Source organism: Sinohyriopsis cumingii, chromosome 1, assembly GCF_028554795.1.
Source record: "Sinohyriopsis cumingii isolate HCF-2022 chromosome 1, ASM2855479v2, whole genome shotgun sequence".
NCBI lineage: Eukaryota > Metazoa > Mollusca > Bivalvia > Unionida > Unionidae > Sinohyriopsis > Sinohyriopsis cumingii.
Window position 1 is genome coordinate 102,756,291 of NC_142961.1, and position 23,596 is coordinate 102,779,886.

The window sequence follows — 23,596 nt, forward strand, 5'->3', positions numbered from 1 at the left end:
TTTGACCAAAATGTCTTAACTTCTGCAAACTTTATTTCAAGATGAGAAGGTAAATTTGAAAAAAAAGAAAGCACTGATACAAAAACCAATCATGCTCTTTGATATATATTTCAAAGAAAGAAAAGTGGAAAAGCCAATAAAGTATTTTCTAAAAAAATTTTCTTCATATTTTCAGGATTATAACTTCTGTCAATACTTTGTTGCTTGGTAACAATAGACTATATATGTATGTACATTATTTTCCATTATCTGTTCTCGAATCTTGTCTGGATGGGCCGAGATTGGTTCAGCATTGCTCATCTGCTCATCAGTAGTGGTCAGCATCTCCAGTATGTTATCCAGTTTATCTGTGAACTGTAAACACAAGACTCTGTTTATGAGCAAAGAGAACAGAATAGAAAGAGACATTACGGGCTGTACCATTTAAAAAAGCTCTTCCTTAACAAAAGCATTATGAAATCGAGACCAGGAGTTGTTTGAACTAACTGATGCTCTACAAGGAAAAAAGAATTTCCAGGAATTCAAGACAAGACCATTTCTTCCTTTAACTGCTGTTCTTCAGCGATAGCAAGATTTTCAAGTTAGCTGCTATGGTGGACATACTGAATGTCAGATTGGTACAATTTATCATCATAAAAAGTCTTTAAGTGATAACCCCCATGTTGATATGACCACCCATTCTGGAGGAGGAGAAATAACAAGATTGGATGTCTGAGCAGCACCATCCATTTAGAACCAACTAGACCATGGGATGAATGTGTCTATAAACTTTAATGGCACTACTCCAATTACATTAGAATGAGTAGCAATAATAAACTTGTGATAAACAGATTGACAGATGAAGGAAAATAGACCATCCTATAAGCAATTCTGATCTATGTGACCAGTTAAGCTTATAAAGCATTATATCTTTTAAAAATTTGTTTCTGTTATGCAACAGACAGGTGTAGCAGTTTGTTGTCAGTTATAAAGACAAAAGGTATTAGTTCTCAGGCAGTGACACAGAAAAATTTCAATAATCAATAACACAAATAATGTTCACATGCTAGTCACAAAATGTCCCAAACAATGTTCACATTGCAGATGGCATACTCCAAGCATTTTTTGTTCTACAGAACAGGTGTTCTTAGGTGTTCAAAATCTGCATCACGTCAAATATTGCAGTTTCGCTTAATTCATTTGGTGCCAACTTTCCTAGCTTTCAACCTTGTGCCAAACGTAGAAGTTAAAGATCCAACAAAAACATGTCACATGTATAACATTATTTTGTTTGAATACACAGGTATGTAGGCAGCAGCTATCAGCTGCTGGTACCATCAACTGCCTGAAAGTCAACAGGTGAGATCAGTAAGGATAGAGAAAAAAAGAGAAAAAGTATTAAAGTACTAGTATTATTAACAATTAAAGAAAGGATAACAAAATGATCAAAATTTATTTAATTCAATGCTTATTCAAACTGATTCTTCATTCAGATGAAAATATTGCTGAAAATAAAAAAAAAGATATATACAACGATTTAATCCGGGAATGGGCAAACTACGGCCCGCGGGTTTTCATGTGGCCTAGGAACAAGTCATCATTCGCACTGACTCTGTTTATGTTACTCTGTTCATCAAATAAATGTGCTTCTTTTGAAGGTTAAGTTTTCAAATATTAACAACATATTAACAACTGAAAATTAATTAGATGTTATTTAAAAAAACCTTTTGTTTTTGCTATTTCAAATATTAATTATTTTACTTAGTGAACTATGCGCCCGCGACAAGGTGTAAAATTGTGTATGTGGCACTTGCACTGGAAAGTTTGCCACCTCTGATTTAATCTATCCTAATGAAAAATATTCATAAAGCATAAATAATATATGTATACTTGTAATTACAGGTTGGAAACTTTCCTGTTAAAATTGTAATCCTTCTGAAACCACATCTCATTTTTTTAATCAGAAAGCAACAAGACTGTAAAATGCTAAAACTATTGCTTGAAGCACCAGTGCTAATTAATACAAATATACACTAATTGCAGCCCAGTAGAAGTTACTCCACAAACTTAAATAACCATAAATATCCAAACTATGAAACTAGCAAATCCACTGATGAAGGTATCCAAGAAAACATACTGTTTTACAAAACCTTAAAAAATGTATGCCCACAGAAAATAAATGAAAACCACTGATTTCACAACCAATCTCAGCCAAATAAGCACAAAAAAGTATGCCCACAGAAAATAAATGAAAACCACTGATTTCACAACCAATCTCAGCCAAATAAGCATGCCCACAGAAAATAAATGAAAATCACTGATTTCACAACCAATCTCAGCCAAATAAGCACAAAAAAGTATGCCCACAGAAAATAAATGAAAACCAGTGATTTCACAACCAATCTCAGCCAAATAAGCACAAAAAAGCATGCCCACAGAAAATAAATGAAAACCACTGATTTTACAACCAATCTCAGCCAAATAAGCACAAAAAAGTATGCCCACAGAAAATAAATGAAAACCACTGATTTTACAACCAATCTCAGCCAAATAAGCAGGTGTTGCTTTCTATGGTTCTTGTGCATTATCTTCCGTGGTATTAACCTACTCCAAAATCCCTTAATGCAATCATTCCTATTACATTTTAAAAATGTTTCCTCCATTATATATAGCAGATTATATTCCAAAGTTAAAATAAATATTAAAAATAAATATAATAAATGTAATAAACTCAAAATTGTTGGCAGACTAGTAATCTGCAAATCTACTGATGCAGGTATCCAAGAAAACATACTGTTTTACAAAACCTCAAAAAAAATGCATATCCACAGAAAATAAATGAAAACCACTGATTTCACAACCAATCTCAGCCAAAATGAGCACAAAAAAGTATGCCCATAGAAAATAAATGAAAACCACTGATTTCACAACCAATCTTGGCCAAATAAGCACAAAAAAGTATGCCCACAGAAAATAAATGAAAACCACTGGTTTCACAAGCAATCTCAGCCAAATAAGCATGCCCACAGAAAATAAATGAAAACCACTGATTTCACAACCAATCTCAGCCAAATAAGCAGGTGTTGCTTTCTATGGTTCTTGTGCATTATCTTCCATGGTATTAACCTACTCCAAAATCCCTTAATGCAATCAATCCTATTACATTTTAAAAATGTTTCCTCCATTATATATAGCAGATTATATTCCAAAGTTAAAATAAATATTAAAAATAAATATAATAAATGTAATAAACTCAAAATTGTTGGCAGACTAGAAATCTGATAAATTACTCTTTATCTACAATATACTAACCTCAGTGGCCTGTTGAAGAGCCTCATCAATGGACAAGAAACGCTCATTAATAGCAGCTGTGATATCCTCGACTCGCTTGTTGTCACCCTGTGTGATGTCCTGAATGTTGGCAAGCTCCTCCTCCCCCAGATACAGTTTGGATAGGGCTGCCACAGTACGGTTAAGTTTATCAACCACTGGCTTGTGATCCTGCACGTCTTGCTTCAGGACCTATGGGTGATTGAAGTGTATGTAAATATCCCACCTCATCTGCAAAGATGGCTTCACAACCCTTGGTAACACAGAACTAAACCCCAGTGACCTTGACTTCCGATCTTGTGTCAACCCAATATGTGGCAAATCTGATAAGAATACTTGTATGGAGACAGAAGATGTAGTCCCTTTATACAGTTCTTAAGAATTTACCCCAAAATTTACCCTTTTGATGCCTGGATTCATCATCCCCAAGTATGTCTATGTACACTTGTGAATCTAGCTATAAGCCTATATTTAGACATATGATACAAGTTTTTCCACTCACTAAGAAACTATAAAGCTGACCAGTGACCTTAACCTTTAGACTTCCAATATTTATGTCCCAAGGTAAACATCTTTACAATGGTCACAATTCATTTATGGCAATAACATACAGTAATGCCAAAACACATTGCCCAACCACCTAAAATGTAAATAACTGCTTTGTCTGACCTTGACCATCTACTTGACATCAATCTATACAGATATTCTTCCCCTCTGATGCTATAACACCATTTTGCAGCACATGATAGGCTATAAATGGAAGCCAGTATATTTAAAGGAGGAAGAACCCAGAAAACTCCCTGTAAGAACCACTGATCTACAGGAAGATACTGGCAGGCCTAGACTTGAATCCAAATGGACATAAGTGAGATTACTGGCAGGCCTAGACTTGAATCCAAATGGACATAAGTGAGATGTGAATGATCTGTAAAGGCAAGCACTTTTAGACCACGTGGCCACCAGGATCCACAGAAAATCTGATTGTTGCCAGATGAATGGACGGAAGGATGGACATTTTGCTTGTTGTGTATTGTCTTTTGCACCAGGTAGGACAGTAAAAATATAATCAGTGTCAATGCTACTTTTACTTAAACTTGAAAGCTGCTTACACACCTATCCTGAGGACATTCCAAAAGTCTGGCTTATTAAGTACATTGAAAAGGAAGTTTTCATACAAAATTAGTAGCAAAGATAATTTTAGGGGCAAGGAACTCAACTCAAAACTGAAGGCTGCTTGACAATGGCTTGTATGGCTAAGATCTCACTCACAGTTCTGTCCACATTTATTAGTCTAATACTTCCTTTAACGGAGAACTGCAAGCCTACCCCAGAATAATCACTAAACTGATGATTTTTTTGAAGTAAATACTTTTTCTTTCTCAGTCCATCAGGTAAACAGTCAAAACAATTGTAAAAGTGCAACAAACTTAAGTCAAGATTATTGTTGCTACCAACTATATTGTTAAGTCATAGAGAGAAGGCTGTTTAAAAGAACCAGACAACCCACCACCCTACCTCTGTCAACTGTTTATTATATTAAAGACAGTCACCACTAAAAGAATGCCATCAAACACTAAATTTACCTTAACTCTGTCTTGCTGTTTCTTGACAGTCTCCTGGTTGATGGTCATGACTTCTAACTCGGCCAGTAATGGCTCGACTTCAGCAAACCAGGTTAAGAGGTCGTGATGAGTATCAAGGAAGGTTCTAGCCAATGGGAGGGCTTGTTCCAGCTGGCTAAGCTTATCATTGCCAATCTTAGAAACAGCTTCCCCTCGCTGCTTTAAGGCATCCATTTTGTCCTGCATCTCAGTATCTTCCTCAACGGAGTTTTCTCTCATAAGCCTCTTGCCTGCCGCAATCAAATCACGGGCTTTGGTCTTCTGGTTGTTGATTTCTTCATTGATGTTCTGTGATCATGGAAATGTATAAATCTTTACTGCATATTTCCATGTCACCATGTCTAAATATACATCTAATACAATAAATGTGAATAAATATGGTACATGTGCATTTTTGACTGATTGCATCTTAATTCTGCATTAAAAATAATAACCTCCAGATATTTCTTTTATGTGAGGAATACCAATAATCAGCAATGTTCATAAATCAAGAAAATAAGCTATGAAGTGGCAATGTAAATTTTGTTGCCCAAAAAAGTAAGAAATTGCAAATTTTGGATGGGTCAGATATAGGTCAAGTCCAATTTGAATTTCAATTAAAAAAATGCTGAAAAACATATTTAAGTAAATAAGAAACATGCCTCAGTTGTTTGTTTTTTTAATATTTAATTTTGTAAAATAATAATGGTAATTGCAACATCAATACCATGCGTGAACTTGGTCAAATGAAGACACAAATGATCTGATAAAAAGTGCTCACTTCATTTAAAATTTGTAAATATGTTTAATGATTTTCATGTTTCAAAAGCACACTGAATGGAACATGGAGATTATAATAAAGTTTAATAAATTTTATATGAAATTATCACAAAATAGATTCTATAAAGAATAAAATGAAATGGAATTGTTTACCTTACAAAATAGTACAATTCAACATATGACATCATTAGACACTGGTCTTATACACAATGACATGTAATTGTAAAATTCCTACAATGGAAATATTGAATGAAAATGAACACAAAATCTTAGTACCTTTTGTTGGTTAAGCTGTTCCTGCAGTTTGTTGGGGTTGCTGCTAATTGGCTCAGCTGACATGAGAGTACCTTCTACTCTCTCAAACCAGTCCAGCAAGCTGTCTATTTCACCAATAACCTAAATCACATATGTATTAGAGTAATATATCATTAAGCCTGATGCAAAGGACTTGAGTCTATTCCTAAAAGATTCTAATTAGCAACAAGAATTAAATTACTGTATATACTCACTTAAAAGTTGAATCAAACTGCAAACTGCACAGACCCAGATCTGCCATAATGCACCAGCAGATCAAAATCTTTGTAGTTGGACTCGACTTATAAGTGAGTATAATATATACAGTACTTAAATATGTTCTCACACATTCAAATTCCTAATACTGTTGTGAAAATGCAAAGAAATCGACAGATGATTGTTACTCCATAATACTGGAAAAACAAATAAAACTTTCTACTTTGGTCAGAAATAAAAATTTTAAGAATTTGACTTTATGCTGTGAATTTATTTATTTTTGTGGATGTCAATTTCTTACTCAAATTTTGGATTGGTGAAGGTCTCTTATCAGTTCCATATGAGGATCATTATTCACTGAAACGCATAACAAAAGGCCCAAGTGGGTCTGATATCTCTCACCTGTGATGTAGATGTACATCAGATTATTAATTTAAGTTAACTAATGTACTGATACTGTAGAAGGGTAAGAAATGCTTGGAGGGCATATTTACTACATTACTACATTTGCTACATTGTTTATTACATTAGGTGCCATTTATTTTCATTCCAAGACCATATATTGGATAATTTTCTCTGCACTGAAAGGACATCATTCATACAACCAGCATTACCCTCTGGACATCTCTCTGCTCCTGGGGACTCGACACTAATTCATATATTAGACACTGTTCATAGCTCCACCCATAAAGCATTAACACTTACATGGCATTACAAGGTGAGTTAATCTGTTTAGTGTGTACAAATTCAGGAGTCTTTTCTAACCCATGTCCCAAGACGTCTGGAAACCAACACGAGCCCCACCCAACAAAACTGCAATGGCTTAGTGGTTAAGGCACTGAACTCATGACCAGAAGGTTGTGGGTTTGATTCCCATCATCCAATCAGCCTGGATCCTTCTTAATACACATGGATGTTGCTCATAATCAAACTTGTGATGAACAAAACTCACATGCCAAATCTTTTAAAAATCTGACCAGAAATATGGCCATAATTGTTCGCCATCTCTGACAATTAGATGCATGATTGAATTAATGTGTGTTAGTGTGGCTCATACCTAAATTCATCCAATGTCCTGATGGTAGAAGTTTACATACCAAATCTAATCAGAAAAGTGGGCTCTGGAGTGTACACAAACTCAGCCAATCAGCAAGAAGACCAACTCATTACACTTGCATGGATGTCACTCATAATAAAATTCATCAAATATCTTGATGATACAAGCTTACACATCTGATCTGATCAAAATATGATCATATACATGTCCTTAAGAGTGTACACAAGCTCGTCCAATTGGTCGCAAGATCTCCTGATTAACATGCATGGATGGATGTCACTCATAGTTGAATCCATCAGTTGTCTTGATTAAATAAAATAAAAATGCCTGGAATTGGCTGCAAATATAAGGCGGTGATACTAAAGCCCACCATAAACTGAGGGGAAGCTAAGGTCTCATGACTTAAATAGCAATTGCAAGGGCATATAAACTTCAAACCAACAAGACATGACAATCAAAGGGCATATAACTTCACACCAACAAGACACGGCGATCAAAGGGCATATAAACTTCACACCAGCAAGACACGGCGATCAAAGGGCATATAAACTTCATACAAACAAGACACGGCGAACAGCTGAACCAATATGAATCAGATTTTGACTTTGGAGCACTAATTTACTAAAATTAGTACCTGATAATTTAAGTTATGGAACTGAAAACATGTTTCCAACACATGATCAAAAAATAATGCTACAGCTCATATGATTTTCTCCATACATAAGTTTTCCATCTAGGAGGTGTCTATACTGAAATAAAGAGGTTTGATCATGAGCATTTAGAAATTTAAAGTTACTGAATTTTATTATCATAGTGTTTCCAAGCATGAGTCCTTTAATCTAATTGAAAATGATTAGATTAGAAAGTATTGAGAAACAACTGCTGAAGGAGAAATGAACAGACTATGCAGTGGATGCAGGACTATACCATAAGCTCAAATGACCTCTGAGAAATAAAGAAAGAATGCAGAGTATTTTAACACAAAATGTTTGGCAAGAAAGATAAAATTCATGAACCCAGCTAAATCTGTAGAAAGTACAGCAATATGTATCAGCCCATTAAAAGTCTTTTTCAGTTTGTTCTTTTGCTACCAGCAATAACTGCATTATTCTCATGACCTGTCCCAGGGTCATTTTATCTGAAAAATTAACGTTATTTTAAAAATAGAGATTACTTAAAAATACTACCTGTCACCTAAGGGCAACTAATGCTCTCAGTTCTGTAGGTCTACTTACCTCAGCACTCTTTTGTTTGGAAGCCTTGAACTTATCTGCTTTCTTTTGAATGAAATCGCTGACAACCTCAAACCTCTTCATGTCCTTGTTGATTGTGTCCTCAACCTTGAATCCTGCATCACCTGGGGCAAGTTCTGCCAGTTGGCTGCCATCATTATTCAGTACCTCAATCACTGGCTCTATTTCCTTCAGCTCTTCCAAAAGTTTCTGGAATAAAATGCAAAATTTAATTGTCCACGCAGAACTGAACAAAAGTTTTGGTGTTGTGTGAAGCTTGGTGTCTAATACTGCATCTGTGTCTCATGACCCCTACCTGTTTCTCACTCGCAAACATTTTAACATAAAATTCAATGTTGAGACCACCACTGCCACTAGAAAATTGATCTCATATTGTCTCATTCCTAAATATGCAAGGTCAATTTGTCCACATGAAAAAGGCATGTGGGATACACTAATTCTACACAAGTGCACTGGTACTGTAGATGATGTCATGAACATCTGCAAACGTTTCTAGCCTATACAGAGTAAACCTTCTTTACAAAATAATTTTATTTTTTAAAATATATAAATCTTTCTAGCAAACTAAAAACCTTTCAAAAATAATCTTTCATGTCTAATGCTATATCCATACCAATGATATTCCACATTTTGTTTCTGCCAACATAAATGTGTGAAAATCGAGGGTTGTTGTTGTTGTAGGGTTTAATGCCATTTTTCAGCACATGATAGGCTATACATGGCGGCCAGTATTAATGGTGGAGAAAGAAACCAGGAAATCCCTGGAAAGAACCACCGACCCTCGAGAAGCTGCTGGCAAGCTTTCTCACATACCCACATTGGCTGAATCCGAAACTCGAACCTATGCAGACAGAGGTGAGATGGCAGTGATCCATAACGGAGAGCACTTTAGACCACTCTGCCACTCAGAGCCCAGTGAAAATTGAGGGAAATCCCACCCAAAGGATAAAAACCTGAAGACGGGAATGAGGCAAAGCTACAGCCTCATTCCTACTGACAAATTCTGACTTTTAAGTGGGATTTTTCTGCCCAACACCTATGCATATGAGGGACATAAAGTCACATGGTGGTAGTACATGCTAAGAAGAACTAGTCCAATTTTTACAACAATAAATTAATTGAGTTCCAAGATTAGGTTGAAAGATCTTATCGCCAAAATGATCCCAAACAAATGTGGTTAAAATTGGTCCAGTCGTTTTCATGAAGTCACATTAATGTGTTTTTTTTTTTAATTTTCAATCAATAAACGCTCCACCTGATGTGAAAGCTCATTAATTTTTAAACACCCCAAACTCACAAAATCAAGTGGTCACTCAAAGAAAAAAAATGCCTTTGTCACAAGTCTTACATTTGTTAAATTGTTACCAAAAACACAATGCACATATAATGGAAGCTGTATCAAAATTTAGACAGCTCTTAGTATTACAACTAGTATCCCCACCCCCAACCTGAGCAACATCCAGGATCTGAATGACGTCAACTCGGCCCTCCTTCTCATTCACTTAGTGAAGATGGAAATCATGTTACAAGAAGAACCAACTGACAGATGGACAAATGGGCACACATATAATATATGTGCAATGGTGTGCATATAATTATATTTTACACATAAAAAGTCTTAGATTCTGACCTGAACTTGTTCCTCTGGCTCTGGAACACTGGGATCTTTGTTTCTGACCTTTGGCTCCATCTTTATGATCCAGTCAATGAACTTAGCATGTGCTTCACTGAAGCGTTTGGCCAAGGGAAGTGCCTCTTCCATTTGCTCCAGAGTGTCTGAGAGTTTATCCCTCAACTCAGCAAACTTCACCTGCACTTCATCAATCTTCTTCTGCACATTCTTGGCTTCATCACCTAGAAGAGTGGGTAAAAATCTGATAAACTCACAATGTATGAAATTGACCATACTAGCAACCATGTGTAGGAAACTGAACTGCAAGTAATTAAGAGTGTCTGGCATCCTTTGCCAAAGCAATTATAATCAATGTATACGTCTAACTACAAAATGAGTGAGGTAACATTATAGGATAAATTTTACTCAGGAATCACACTGAATGACCCCCACAATCACACTACACAATAAAATGACCAAACACTTTACACTGATTACTCCTTGGAGAATGTATTTACTGTGCACTAAACAGACTTGATACTATCAGTGACAGTAAAAAGTCTTATGACTACAGAAGTTCTTGTCAAAGCACTTCAAGGTCTTCCTAATATGTTCATCTCCACTATAGATGGAGGCATCATGCAACCATATTATCTGTAGTCAAGCGCCGCTTTTAGAAGCCTCTAAGTACGTCTAAATTTGACTGTGTCAATGCAATTGCCTGCCTTTCTGCAATTAACTGAATCTTAATGTCATGAATTATCTGAATTGTGAATTGGACAGAAAATGACCCATTCAAACAGATTCAAATTAACATTTATTAAATTTGATAAAACAAGGCTGCTTGAAGTGTCAAACCGAACTTCAGCAGCCAACATTTTTAATAAACATTTTCACAAAATCTGTTTTGAGCTGAAATTATAATATATCAGATGTGTTCACAAAAATACTATAAAATCCATATTGGACAGAATAAGATTGTCCATGCAGCAAATCTATTTGAAGCTAAGTATTGATAGTGTCCTTTTAAAACATGGATAGTTTTTTAAAATTCTATGTTTCCACTAATTCTTCCCCCACAGTGCATTACAGGAAGCAGAAAGGAGGCCAGATATCAATACAAATAATTTCTTGTCATGTACACAATTTATTTACTTTGTGTTTTGTGTAAGCACTCTATTCTGCTAAAATTGGTGAGTATTGCCTTGCACAAAGGTTCAAGGGGAGTCCAATATTGTTCGCACACCATACTATTTACATTGTACATGCCTGGTACACCCTACTGTTTACATTGTACATGCCTGGTAAACCAGTTTATTTACACTGTACAAGCCTGGTACACCATTCTGTTATTACGGTATGCCTTTCTTAAAGATGAGTGAGAAAGAGACAGTCCAATTAGGAACTATTCTAAGACTTTCACTTCTGGAAATTAAAACAGTTCCAAAGAACTCTTATTTTAAAAAACCAATCTAATAAAGCAGACACTCCAGTATACCTTAACAAAAGCTACATTTATTATTATAAAAACATTTATAACCATAAAGAATTTAGAAATGCTTTATGTTAACTATTTTTCATTTCACATTCCTAACTGTAATTGTATTAAACAAATTAATGTGTCAAAAAATGAAGCCAATATATCAATTCAACGAATTCAAATTTTAATCTTTACATTACGGAATGTCTTGTCAGTCAGCAGTCTACTTTAAGGACTTGCACATCTTCAGCTCTAGACGTATGTGAGTTATTAATTTCTTGTGTACAAGTTATAACTATTGTACTACCACGTTTATTTTTGTATATTTTTTATGTAGCTTCGGCTTACGTAGTATCATGCAAATATTTTCTATTCTTCTTTATGACTTAGCAAGAGATTTATATTAGCAATATATAAAGTTGCATTTCTAAGAAATGTGAAGTACCGTAGGATTCTTGTCGGGCATGGTTAGGTTCACTTCTGAACTTGTGTATTGTTTTGTAATTATTGTGCCGATAATGTAATCTCTGTGTAGCTTTCCACATATAACATCATTATGTTTTATCATATATGCCCATGTCATGCATAGCACACAGTGTTAGATGTATTTTCAGCTGACCAGAGTGATCAGAGTCACAGCTGTATAGCTGACCAGAGTGATAGGAGTTGGAGCTGTATAGCTGATTAGTGATCAGAGTTACTGGAGTGATCAGAGTCGACGTGGTACCAGCTGCAGAGCTAACCATAGAAGCTGACCATAGCAGCTGTGAAGCTGAACCATAGCAGCCATAGAGCTGAGTAAACAGTGTTGCTGGTCGAGTAGCAGGTGATTGGGTGTTGCTGACTGAGATTGGTGGGCGCTGATTGCTTGATTGGCCAACCTGGAATACTGACTGCTTGATTGATCAGTGTGACTGGTAGCCAAGTGTGCTGGTGACAGAGTGTGTAACTCCATACATGTAATCTTTAGCCAAGGGCTAATCTTTGGGGTTTGTAATACCCAGTGTGTTTTGGAGACTAAAGGTATTTTGTACATCTGTCCCTTTGTTTTCATCATTTTCACTATTTGAGTGAATACATTTTTACTACACGAGTAAAATACCAGTCTTACTATTTGAGTAAAACACATAATTCTTTCGTATGTGAAATCACTGTGAATCATTCACCCCTTGTCCTTGTACTGTGTAAGGTCATTTATTTGTATTTTCATTATTTAATTCGTATGGATTATGTTAGTTAATCCAATATTTGGATATTATACAAATGTATTAATCATAATTCTTTTCTCATTCAAGTCATTTGTCATTAAACACTGTATTTGTATCACCATCAAAAGTGTTCTGTTGTAAATCTGAAATCCCACCTAGTTATCTGTTACACACTCAGTGTGATCATAATTAACTTTGCAGAACTTGTTCTTGGCCCCATTTGGAATACAATTTATTCAATAAAAATGTTTAAATCAAGAATTTACATACCTTACTCAGTTAAAGACACATAACATACCTTCATTGTTATTTATCTCTAAAAATGATCTGCAACATCATTCAAATAATTTTTTTTGTTTTACACATCTCCTATACTATCCATTTTCATTACAGATTATACCGTTACAATGGTCTTGAAGCTCTTTGCCAACCACTGCCAGAGTCTTAACATCAGATTCCCTCCCTCTCATGTCATTGAACATCTCCTACAGAAAGATAAAAAAATATCTATTATTGTCAGCCATTCTGGTAAATTTAGTGGCTAAAGAACAAGCAAAAAAGGTTAATGAATTTATGCTTAACATAAATATATATTTACATCCAAGATACATACAGATATATCTTTTCAGCCTCTAACAAACTGAATGTATTCATAAATATTAAATGAAGAAATATAACGAGAAATAGAAAAACAATAAGCTTGGATTAGTAAGAAAATAAATTAATTTGTTTCAAACAATCTCTTGTGCACAAGTGTTTTTGAGTGCCAAGATGAAAAAATTGCCATCAACAGAATTTCAGTGCAATCAGAAGTTCAATTTATTATTAAACTACTGAGATGCTTGATTCCTCTCTCAAGGTTTTTATACTTTAAGAAGTCTTAATCTTTTCCTTGTTGTCATCAAAGAATTTCTTTGCAGCCTTGTCTTCATTGCTTCAAAAAATAAGTAACCAAATCTTAGGACAAGAAAGGTTACCTTTTCCAAAGGGATGAATACAAATTTAGAAATCCACCAAACCTTTATTAACTTACAGCCATGCCAAAAAGCCTCTTGCCTGCTATTACAAATAAAATTCCATGTTCAACAGAAATTGTTTTATTAAAAAGACTTGCATTCTTTACATCTTTGGGCAAAACAATGTTTACTTGACCCACATCATAGTCAAGATCAGCGAAAAAATATAACTACTTTCATAGAAAATGAATGTATGACTGTGATATTTGGAATCAAAGAAAAAAATATGACTGTGATATCTGGAATCAGAAAAAGGAGATAACTACTTTAATAGAAAACATATGTACAACTGTAGAATTAGGAATACCTCTAAAGATTTAACTGTGTTCTCAATGCCAACGGCATCCAATGCAGATGGTTCAAGTCCGGAAAATTTCTTCTCCATGGTCTCCACCCAGGATACAAGTGGTTCCCTCACTTCCTGGAAATCTTGTGCCACGCTGATGATACTCTCCAGGGCTTTCAGCCGCTCTGTGGCATTAGTGTTAAGGGCCTCCCAACGCTGGTCAAGCTGGGCTATCTGGTTCTGAATCCCCTTCTGCTCCCTAGGGTCAAGATTCTTCTGTAGGGACTTCCCTGAATCCTTAACAGACTTTACTCCTGATGCTCGGTCTTCCAGCATCTTCAGTAAGAACTGCAGGAGGAAAGTAAAGTTCATTTCATGATGGAACAGAATAAAATGACTTGTGTGTCACCTTGTATAATCTGGACATTTTTTAAAATAGCTATTAAATGACCAGAATGTTATATTCTGGGACAAAAGGTCCTATTTCTGTGGTATTTCATGCAAAACCTCCATTCCAGACAGGTGGTATATTTAAGTGTGTGTGTGTGTGTGATTTGGATTTTTAATGTAGCTTTAAAAAAAATTCAGTCATATCTCTATGTTGTCTGCAGTGTGACAGTTTATAGGGATGTCAAGCACTGGGGCATCATGCCGCAGACATGTAGTGTGATGTCCCACCCAGTCACATTATCCTGACACAAGGCCGATTAGTCGTAAGACTAACCTTTTAATACTGAGCGCCTAGTGAGGCAGCTGTTAGTACCATTTTTATAAGTCTTTGGTATGACTCAGATGGGGTTTGAACCCATGACCTCCCACATCTGAGGTGGACGCTCTAACCACTAGGCCACCGGAGCACTGGAATATTTAAGGATACAAATATCAGAATCAACTAGCAAATGGTAAACATTCTTATATAATTTGGAATGCTTGTACCTTTAGCTATGTAAAATTTTAAAACTTTTTAAATACTGTAATATTTCACAAGCAATCACTCCTAACGAATCTGCTGAAACTTAGTCTGCTTAACGATGGAGGAATCTAATTGTGGAACATTGCAAGTAAAAAAAACTGAACTCATGACTTGGAATTCCTCAAATGACTGAAATTTTGGCTTGTATGAAGTGTAAAAAAAGATAAGAACAAGCCATTCTAATACACTCAGACTGAAGCTTAAAAGATTATAAATTTACTTTCAGTGTTCAATTATTTTACTCACACAGTTTCATGACTATCGTGCAAGGAAAACCCAGGAAGAATCACCCACTTGTGATAGGTAACTGCTTAATAAAGCATATGACGGGTCCTGGAGAATGTAAACCAGGTATGGGCCAAGTGAGTATGTTACCACGAAGCTATCTAGACCAAATAATCAAAACAAAACTAAAATAGGTGTTCTCATAAGCGTCCACTTAATAAAAGTGTTTTCTACATGAAGATGTGCCAGTACCTTCTGTTCCTGCAACTGAGCCTTGGCCACCTTGTAATCTGGAGACACAGGTTTCTGGTGTGAAACCAAATCTTCTGTCTCCTTCAGCCAGCTCAGGAATGACTCGAAAGCCTCGTTAAATTTTCCAGACTGCAACAGGGCATTGTCAAGGTTATGGTCACGTTCAGAAACCTGGAATTAAAGTAAATAAAATTATAGACTTAAATGTACAGGTAAATTAACATTGTGATTCTGTTTCTCTACTGCAACATCCACTCTTACCTACTGTTCTTACGGCTGCAGAAATCTTAAAAACTTCCCATTTATCAAGGATACATGCTTGAAACGAGTGACTAATGGAGATTTAAAAAAGTAGATGCACATTTTTGGATCTTAACTTGGTTTGTCTGCAGGCGAGGCAGCCTTACTTACCACTGTACCAAACAGGCATTTAAAAATTAGCTAAAACTTTGTGGCCATAATGTTACTGATATCCACTAAAGGGTGGTGAAAAAATATTTTCCGGTATTCCACTCCAGTGACTTATAAAAATATTTTCTTTTGGAAAATTCATTAATACACATCCTAACACAAAATACAGATGCTTCTTAGTTCACATCACTCATTCATAAGCAAATGGTACAACAGTAAGCACTATCTATGGCTGTGAAATCTAGATTTAAAGTGATTACTGGTTTCAGATGTCACAACATGACCATGTAGATCGTTTAGTGTCAACAACCTTTCTGTGAGTAGCAATGTTTCAATACAGAATATAAATATACTTGATGCTTGTTGTAGCAGATGTTTATAGTAATGCAATGTGTAGGAAAATGCCTTTAATGTGTACACCATCTCTCTGATAAAACCAATTCCCATGCATATCAACTTCCGTGAATCTTGTATCAACTATTAATGCTTTATTCTGCAAAATCAAAGATAGGTATTTCCAGCATTATCTGAATAACATCATTTGTTTAAATAATGGGAGATGATTACATCATATTTATTTTTACACACTCCATCACTGTCATACACCTCACATATCTACAAATGTCACTCCACATGACTATGTATTTTGATATAAATTTCCACAGGTACAGATGCCATTTTATAACATTTATTGATGGCACATGCATAAATGGTATAAAACAGATTAAACTTATCAGTTGATAGAAAGAATATCCCCAAATACCTTAGCACTAAGACTTGACCACTTATCAGTAAGGCTGTCAATATCTGCCTCCAGAATGCCAGTGTCAACTCCAGGTCTAGCTGTCTGAGTTAGGTCAAGTGCTTCCTCTGTCACTGCCTCAAAGCGCTTCTGAAGTGGCTCCATCACTGATCGCACGAAGTCCTGACAAACACATGTAAATCACAATTAAATATTGTTTTATTTCAAAAGTACTTTAAAAAATGTGTACTTTAAAAAAAAACTTGCAAAGTGTAGATCTATTATTCTGCAGCAGACCTGACATTACTGTACATGAATGATCTCTGTTTCGATTAGCTTTGGAAGTACAAAGCTTGTTATTATGTCCTCAGAGTACTAAGGATACCTGTGAAAACAAATAAAAAAATACTGTATTTTATTTCCATAAGAATTTTCAGTATTCCTAGTGTCTTTCAAAACCACAAAAGATACAGTTCTAATTCATTATTCAAAATAAAACTTTTGGTTATCTATTCAATAAATAAAATACTGTACAAATTATAGAAATATACTGAGTAATTTATTTTCCCTTGGAAATTATGCAATAGTCTACACTCATTTATCTGATGCCAAAACTCATGAGGAATAACGTCTTTTGGGGTGGGTGGGAGGTACAATTTTAACGCAATTTTGTTTATACAGTAATCTGCAGCATCATGAAGATTCCAACACTGAAATGATGAAAAATTGAAGTGTTTGCCCTGCTTTGCTTAATGGTAACATCCCCATGCAATTTGATAAGTATACATGTTGGGGGTGGGGGAATTTGGTTAATGGCACATCAGCACACTGTTGGCAATTTATAGTAAAGTTATAAATATGTAAACATAAAGAATTGCACAAAAAAATTAGTAATATAAACTCTCTGAAATAATGTAAACATTAAGTACAATCAAATGCAATAAAAAAAACCTGAAAAAAATGAAGAATATAAAAAATGACTTAATGACTTTTAATGCTATGTTCCATTTTGGATATACTCATCAGGATTTATATATTACTTAATTCTGAAAACTTTACCTTTAGCTCTCCCTGCTGACGTTTGATGGACGTCACATCAATGCCAATAGGCTCATGCATCTCGAGTTCATTTGCAGCTCTGTCGATGCTGGTCTTCATTCTGCGCAAGTTGTCCACTACCCCCTCAATTTTGTTAGCTGTTTCTGCAACACTGGCCTTTCTCTCCTCAGCCTGCTCTTGCAGCTTCTCCAGCTGCAATCTGAGACCATCAATCTGAAAAGAAGACACCATATGACCTTGTTAATCTGACAACCATTTATCCAACTGATAATTTAATATCATACCATCAGTTATTTATAAATTATTTATAACTGACATTGTTTACCACACTGGGAGGTTAACACAAGATTTTTACTGGCATGAGTTTGCATCAAACTGATGAGACTACAATCACACATATTTATTGTCGTAACACATTAACCCCTGGAGGATTTTGTCATTTTTGCCTGAATTTTGAGTAGGAAACACATTTTGAAAGCTATTTCTGAATACATCCTAATACATCAACTTCCAAGTGATTTTCCAATCACCTAATGCCTAGTTGTGTTAGAAATGTTGTTTTTCATTGCCTATTTGGCTTGCACATGAACAGATGGGTAAAAGTTGGAGTTTTTTAGTTGTTTGTGCTTTTAATGGAAACATTATTTTCATATTGAGTCCACTCTTTATTCCAAACGCCCATCTTGTCCTACCTTTTGCAAAGGTTCATCTCTCTGTTTGCAGTTCATACCGGTCTGTCTTAGATCTGAGACAAAAAAGTCTAAAATCCAGATACAAAATCGGATTCCGACCACGAGCGAATTTTGGGCAGAATAAAATCAGATCCAAAAAATGAGGTTTTCCCCTCTGTATTTTATAGTTCAACTAGAACATCTGTCAAGCTTTCAATAATACCACCCACTTTAGTGACCTTGATGCTACAGAGCTCAGCAGTAGGCTACTACCTCCTGCCATGTAAACTTGTCGCATGGGGTTAATGTGTTAACAAGGATGTTTGAATATTTTTTTACAAATTGTCAAGGAATGGCTAAATGTGTAATTTATGTGCAGTGTCGACGCACAAGTGATTAAATATTCAAATTTAATGATGTCATCAAAATGCACCCATTAACACATTAACCCTTGGAGGATTTTGTCGTCTTCGCCTGAAATTTGAGTAGGAAACACATTTTGAAAGCTATTTCTGAATACAGCCTAATACATCAACTTCCAGGTGATTTTCCAATCACCTAATGCCTAGCTGTGTTAGAAACATTGTTTTTCCTTGGCTATTTGGCTTGCGCATGAACAGAAGGGTAAAAGATGGATTTTTTTTTTGTCTTTTTGCTTAACCGACCCATTATTTTCGTATTGAGACCACTCTTTATTCCAAATGCCTATCTTATCCTACTTTTTGCAAAGGTTCATCTGTCTGTTTGCAGTTCAGACAGGTCTGCCTTTGATCTGCGAGCAAAAAAATCTAAAATCCGGACAAAAAATCAGATTTTGTAGTGCAACTAGAACTTCCAGATTATTTGGTATCATTGCAGAGTTACATCTGTCTACCTTTCTATAATACCACCCACTTTAGTGTATCATACATGACCTTGAAGCTACAATTTCTGGCTTAATTAAGAAAGCTTATGCTTTGTTCTCCTCTTCTGCACGCTTGTTTGACATTTTCATTTAAAGGAGACTAGAAATCAAAATTTTCCTTTTACGTATTTAATTCTCTACAGATTTTAATTCGACTGTCATGTTTATAAATTAAATATCGTAAGCGGGTAGTGATTTTATTGCATGGAAGATACCACGATTCCGTAAATTGCCGAGTTTTTCCGAGTTTTTATGAGACGACAGATCACGTGATACCGTGACGCAATACTAGGCAGTCTTCAATACAAACATAAACATTGGTGAGCGAGGCAGACGGAAGAAGACCACATTTGGGTTGCACATTCAAAACTTGAATCTGCAGTCTGATATACTAGTTTATGTACTGTACTGGTCAGTGCTAAAAGAAATTTTTTAGGCACAGGCCCCGGAATGGTGACTTAAATAAACTCAAGCCCTGACTGAAATTCCAAAAGCCCGGACAGTTCATACCTGTCAACTCTCAAGCCGGGAGAAAAACCTCTGATTTTGGGCGTATTTCCTCATCTACATCCCGATCTCGTAATATCTCTAAATTTTTCGCAGCGAAGTCCCGATTATTACATTATGTCTGTCAATTTTCATTTGTCAGAAGAAAAAACCCCAACCCCAAACCATTTATAAATAGATATAACATATGTAATCCACAGTCTAAACTTCCACACTGCAGATATCATAGTGATATGACTGAAAGATTGTTAAAGCTATGTTAAAAATTCAAATCACACGCACACACATCTAAATCCGGCACTGGACAAAATAATTAATATCACACAACAGTTTTTTTCTGTTTTTCTTCTTCAGTAAATAGAACGTGAAAATTAAACATTATTCAAGTAAATTTCAGATGTTTTTAAACAACTACAATAGTACTATAGTACAAAAAAATTAAAAGAATAAAATTGTCACCAATTAACTTAAATGAATGATCACTGTGAAATTTTCTCTGCAAACAAAATCGCATCTCCATTTCCGCCAAAGAAACTCGGCCAGTTAACACCTGACATTCCTCTACCGTATATGTAAAGTTTTATTACCATGATTAAATTACAAGGAATAAAACAAAATATACCATGCAGTATATGTGGCCCTAAAGAACTAATTCTGAATAAATATTTTGTTCAGCAAACAGTGTTACATGCATTAAGACTTAAACCTGAAGTCCATGGCATCGTAAGTAACAACAAAATAGGCATCATTTATTTGGCAATCAATTGCTGGTGCTTACACATACACACACTGTCGAACATGGTTTCTTTGAAGTATGTCCGAAAGGCAGTCCTTTTCACAAGATCAATGCAAGGATAAGGAGTATGTTCATTAGTCACACCGGCTTTATTGTTTGCGTACTTAAATCAAAACTTTAGCTATTTTGCAATTTAGCCAGAGCTGACCAGAATATGCAAAATGGGCTTGTCCTGGGGGAATAATAAGGCGTATCACATGGAGAAAAGGTACGTCCCATGGGCGCTCGCACATTGGGGCAAGGGGTTGGGTCAATAGTCACCCCCCCCAGTTTCTATTGTCAGCCATTTAATGTGAACCTTTGACCTCTTTTCTTTTAATCACTGCTATTTAAACTGCCCAAGGAATAGTTTTATATCAGTTCCAATCATTGCAGATTACCGTTTATACATACTACATGTATACAAGGATTTTTTAAAAAAATTTGTAATTTTTTATAAGATTACTGAAAATTGTGTTTTCTCAAAACACGACAGGTTTAGAATCTTATTTTTGGCAAAGCCTCCATTTGATTAAAATCAAATCTAAATTTCACCTTGGACAGTAGTGATTTGATTTAGATTGTGCCGTGTTAAGGCATGTATGTCAACATCTTGAAAATACATTTATTCATTTCACCAGCGTGATCAAAGTTTCCTCAGGTAAACAATTTTTGTTTTGACAAGCCTGACGGTCACCTCACTTTGAATACAGGATGAGCTGGAACTAAAACCAGAGGGGCCCAGCGTGTCGGGCTATCAGATTTTTTTTAGAACTGCTGGTGTAGATAAAAGATCTGTGAATTGATTGTGGTCACTTACTCGGCCTTCTGCCTATTTTCGTAACTTGCACGTTTAGCTTTCTTCCCAGGATTTAAAATATTCAACGCTATGTCTGGAACAGCGCCAACCTTTAGTCTAAGCCTAGCATTTGCGTATCCTTGAGCTGCCATTTTTTCAGAATCCCTCTCGTAACAGTCCTTTGAGAAATGTAACGAGCACAGAGTGCTGTATGGTGTTGCTTTGAAATCGACTCGTTTGTAATAATGTATCCATTCTTTCATTATGCCTTTATCTTTCGGAAAAGAAAAAAAATGTTGTCCACAGGCTTTTCTTAATGTTCTATTACACCCGTAAGCAACGCAAAACAGTATTGACTTTTACTCTGGTAACCCCCAACTGGGCTGCTGGAGTCGCTACTATGACGTCACATCCCGAAAGTAACCGAATAGGTGCGGATATTTTGCATATGAGGTCACGGAAATTCAGCTCCTAGAAAATAGGCCAATATTTTAATATTGGCATTACGGTCGCAGATGATACTTCAGAAGAAGGTTTTCTGCTATAGTACTTTTATTATTATTCTATATTTCCATTGGTTTCTGGTCTCCTTTAAACAGCATTTTTGTGTTTCTATGGCAATGGTCTGTGCCCTTTGAACTTAAAATCTGATTTGACAGCCAATCAAACACTGCCTACCATATTCAGCTTTATCTCAAGGTTCAGTGTATGCCACTGTTAATTTGTTATTCAACCAACTGTGGTACAGCATCAGACTCATAATCCATGGGTCATTGGATCGATACCTGACTTGTTCAACTTCCTGGGAGTGTCCTTAGGAAGCTAGGTCAACTTCCTGGGTGTGTTCTTAAGAAGCTGGGTCAACTTCCTTGGTCCCAATAATGTTTTAAAAGTGCCATTTAAACCAACAAAACACAATATTAACTAGAGCTGAACAAGTCTATACAAATATGCTGTACACAAATATCAATGATATGCAAAGTTAATGCTGGAAAACAGAAGTCCAATATTCATTGTTGGGGCTGGAGCTGAAAAGAAAAGCCTTGGTTTAATTTTGTGGGGTTTCCTTTTTCAGCTTTTGATGGGCTACACTTGGCAGCCAGCATATTTGGTGTAAGAAGAACTGGTGAAGATACCAGGAAGAACCATCGATCCACAGGAAGCTACAGGTAAAATTTCTCAAACATCCGTATCAGTCATGCCAAGACTCATGTGGACAGAAGTGAGATATGTGAGTGATCTGTAAAGTTAAGCGCCTTAGACCAATCAGCCACCCAGGGCCTTACACCAATCAGCTACCCACGGCCTTAGGCCAATCAGCCACCTAGGGCCTTAGGCCAATCAGCCACCCAGGGCCTTACACCAATCAGCCACCCAGGGTCCAGGGAAAGAGAAAGTCCAGAGCTTGTTATACCTTGTCAAACGAGACAAAGTGAGTCAACGAACAGCAAAAAAACCTTTTTGATACTGAAGATTACTACCATCTTCAAGAAAAAGAACTTCCATGCCATGTACTGGATGAAACCTACCTGTGATTTCAGTGGATCTGATGGAGAAACGTAACCATCATTAACAAGGTTATTGAACTGTTTTTCAACATCATCCAGATGATTTTCAGCATCACCTAATCTTGAGATGAATTCCTGCAAAGACAAACAACAAAATATATGCAGATCATAAAAGTCCTGTTTTTCATTATGTGACACATTATTGCATGGTGTAAAAATTCAAGCGACACATATTATTGCATAGTGTACAAATTCATGTGACATATTATTGCATAGTGTACAAATTCATATGACACATATTATTGCATAGTGTACAAATTCATGTGACATATTATTGCATGGTGTAAAAATTCATTTAGAAACTTGTGATCATATAATACCACTTCTATAAGAAAATATTAAAAGTAAATTTGTAAATCTAAGGAGAAAATTTGATAAAGTGTACAACAGTGTATAAATTAGTATTATTTGCTAGTAAATTTAAGCAGTACTCCCTCTTTGAAGTGCAGTGTATGGTAGCCACATACCTTCTCACCTTAGGGCTGTTCCATTTAAACATACAAGGTACCTTGGGAAGGCAATTTTTAAAAAATATATGCCAGGGTATTTTGAATCACAGAGTTCATATTAAAATAATAAGAAAATTCTGAATTGTATC

At 35.7% G+C, this 23,596-nt stretch overlaps 1 protein-coding gene across 1 annotated transcript in view; it reads right to left on the bottom strand.

Moving 5' to 3' along the window:
- Positions 1–23,596, bottom strand: part of LOC149807465 (uncharacterized) — a 496,731-nt gene that overhangs the window by 66,726 nt on the left and 406,409 nt on the right. Inside the window, exons 54-65 of the mRNA XM_089956330.1 lie at positions 22,960–23,073; positions 17,775–17,987; positions 16,737–16,898; positions 15,563–15,733; positions 14,134–14,460; positions 13,211–13,295; positions 10,141–10,364; positions 8,493–8,699; positions 5,967–6,086; positions 4,893–5,219; positions 3,292–3,501; positions 235–354 (exon numbers count right to left, since the gene is read on the bottom strand). Coding sequence (XP_089812456.1) covers positions 235–354; positions 3,292–3,501; positions 4,893–5,219; positions 5,967–6,086; positions 8,493–8,699; positions 10,141–10,364; positions 13,211–13,295; positions 14,134–14,460; positions 15,563–15,733; positions 16,737–16,898; positions 17,775–17,987; positions 22,960–23,073 — 2,280 coding nt within the window. The remainder of the gene's footprint in view (positions 1–234; positions 355–3,291; positions 3,502–4,892; positions 5,220–5,966; positions 6,087–8,492; positions 8,700–10,140; positions 10,365–13,210; positions 13,296–14,133; positions 14,461–15,562; positions 15,734–16,736; positions 16,899–17,774; positions 17,988–22,959; positions 23,074–23,596) is intronic.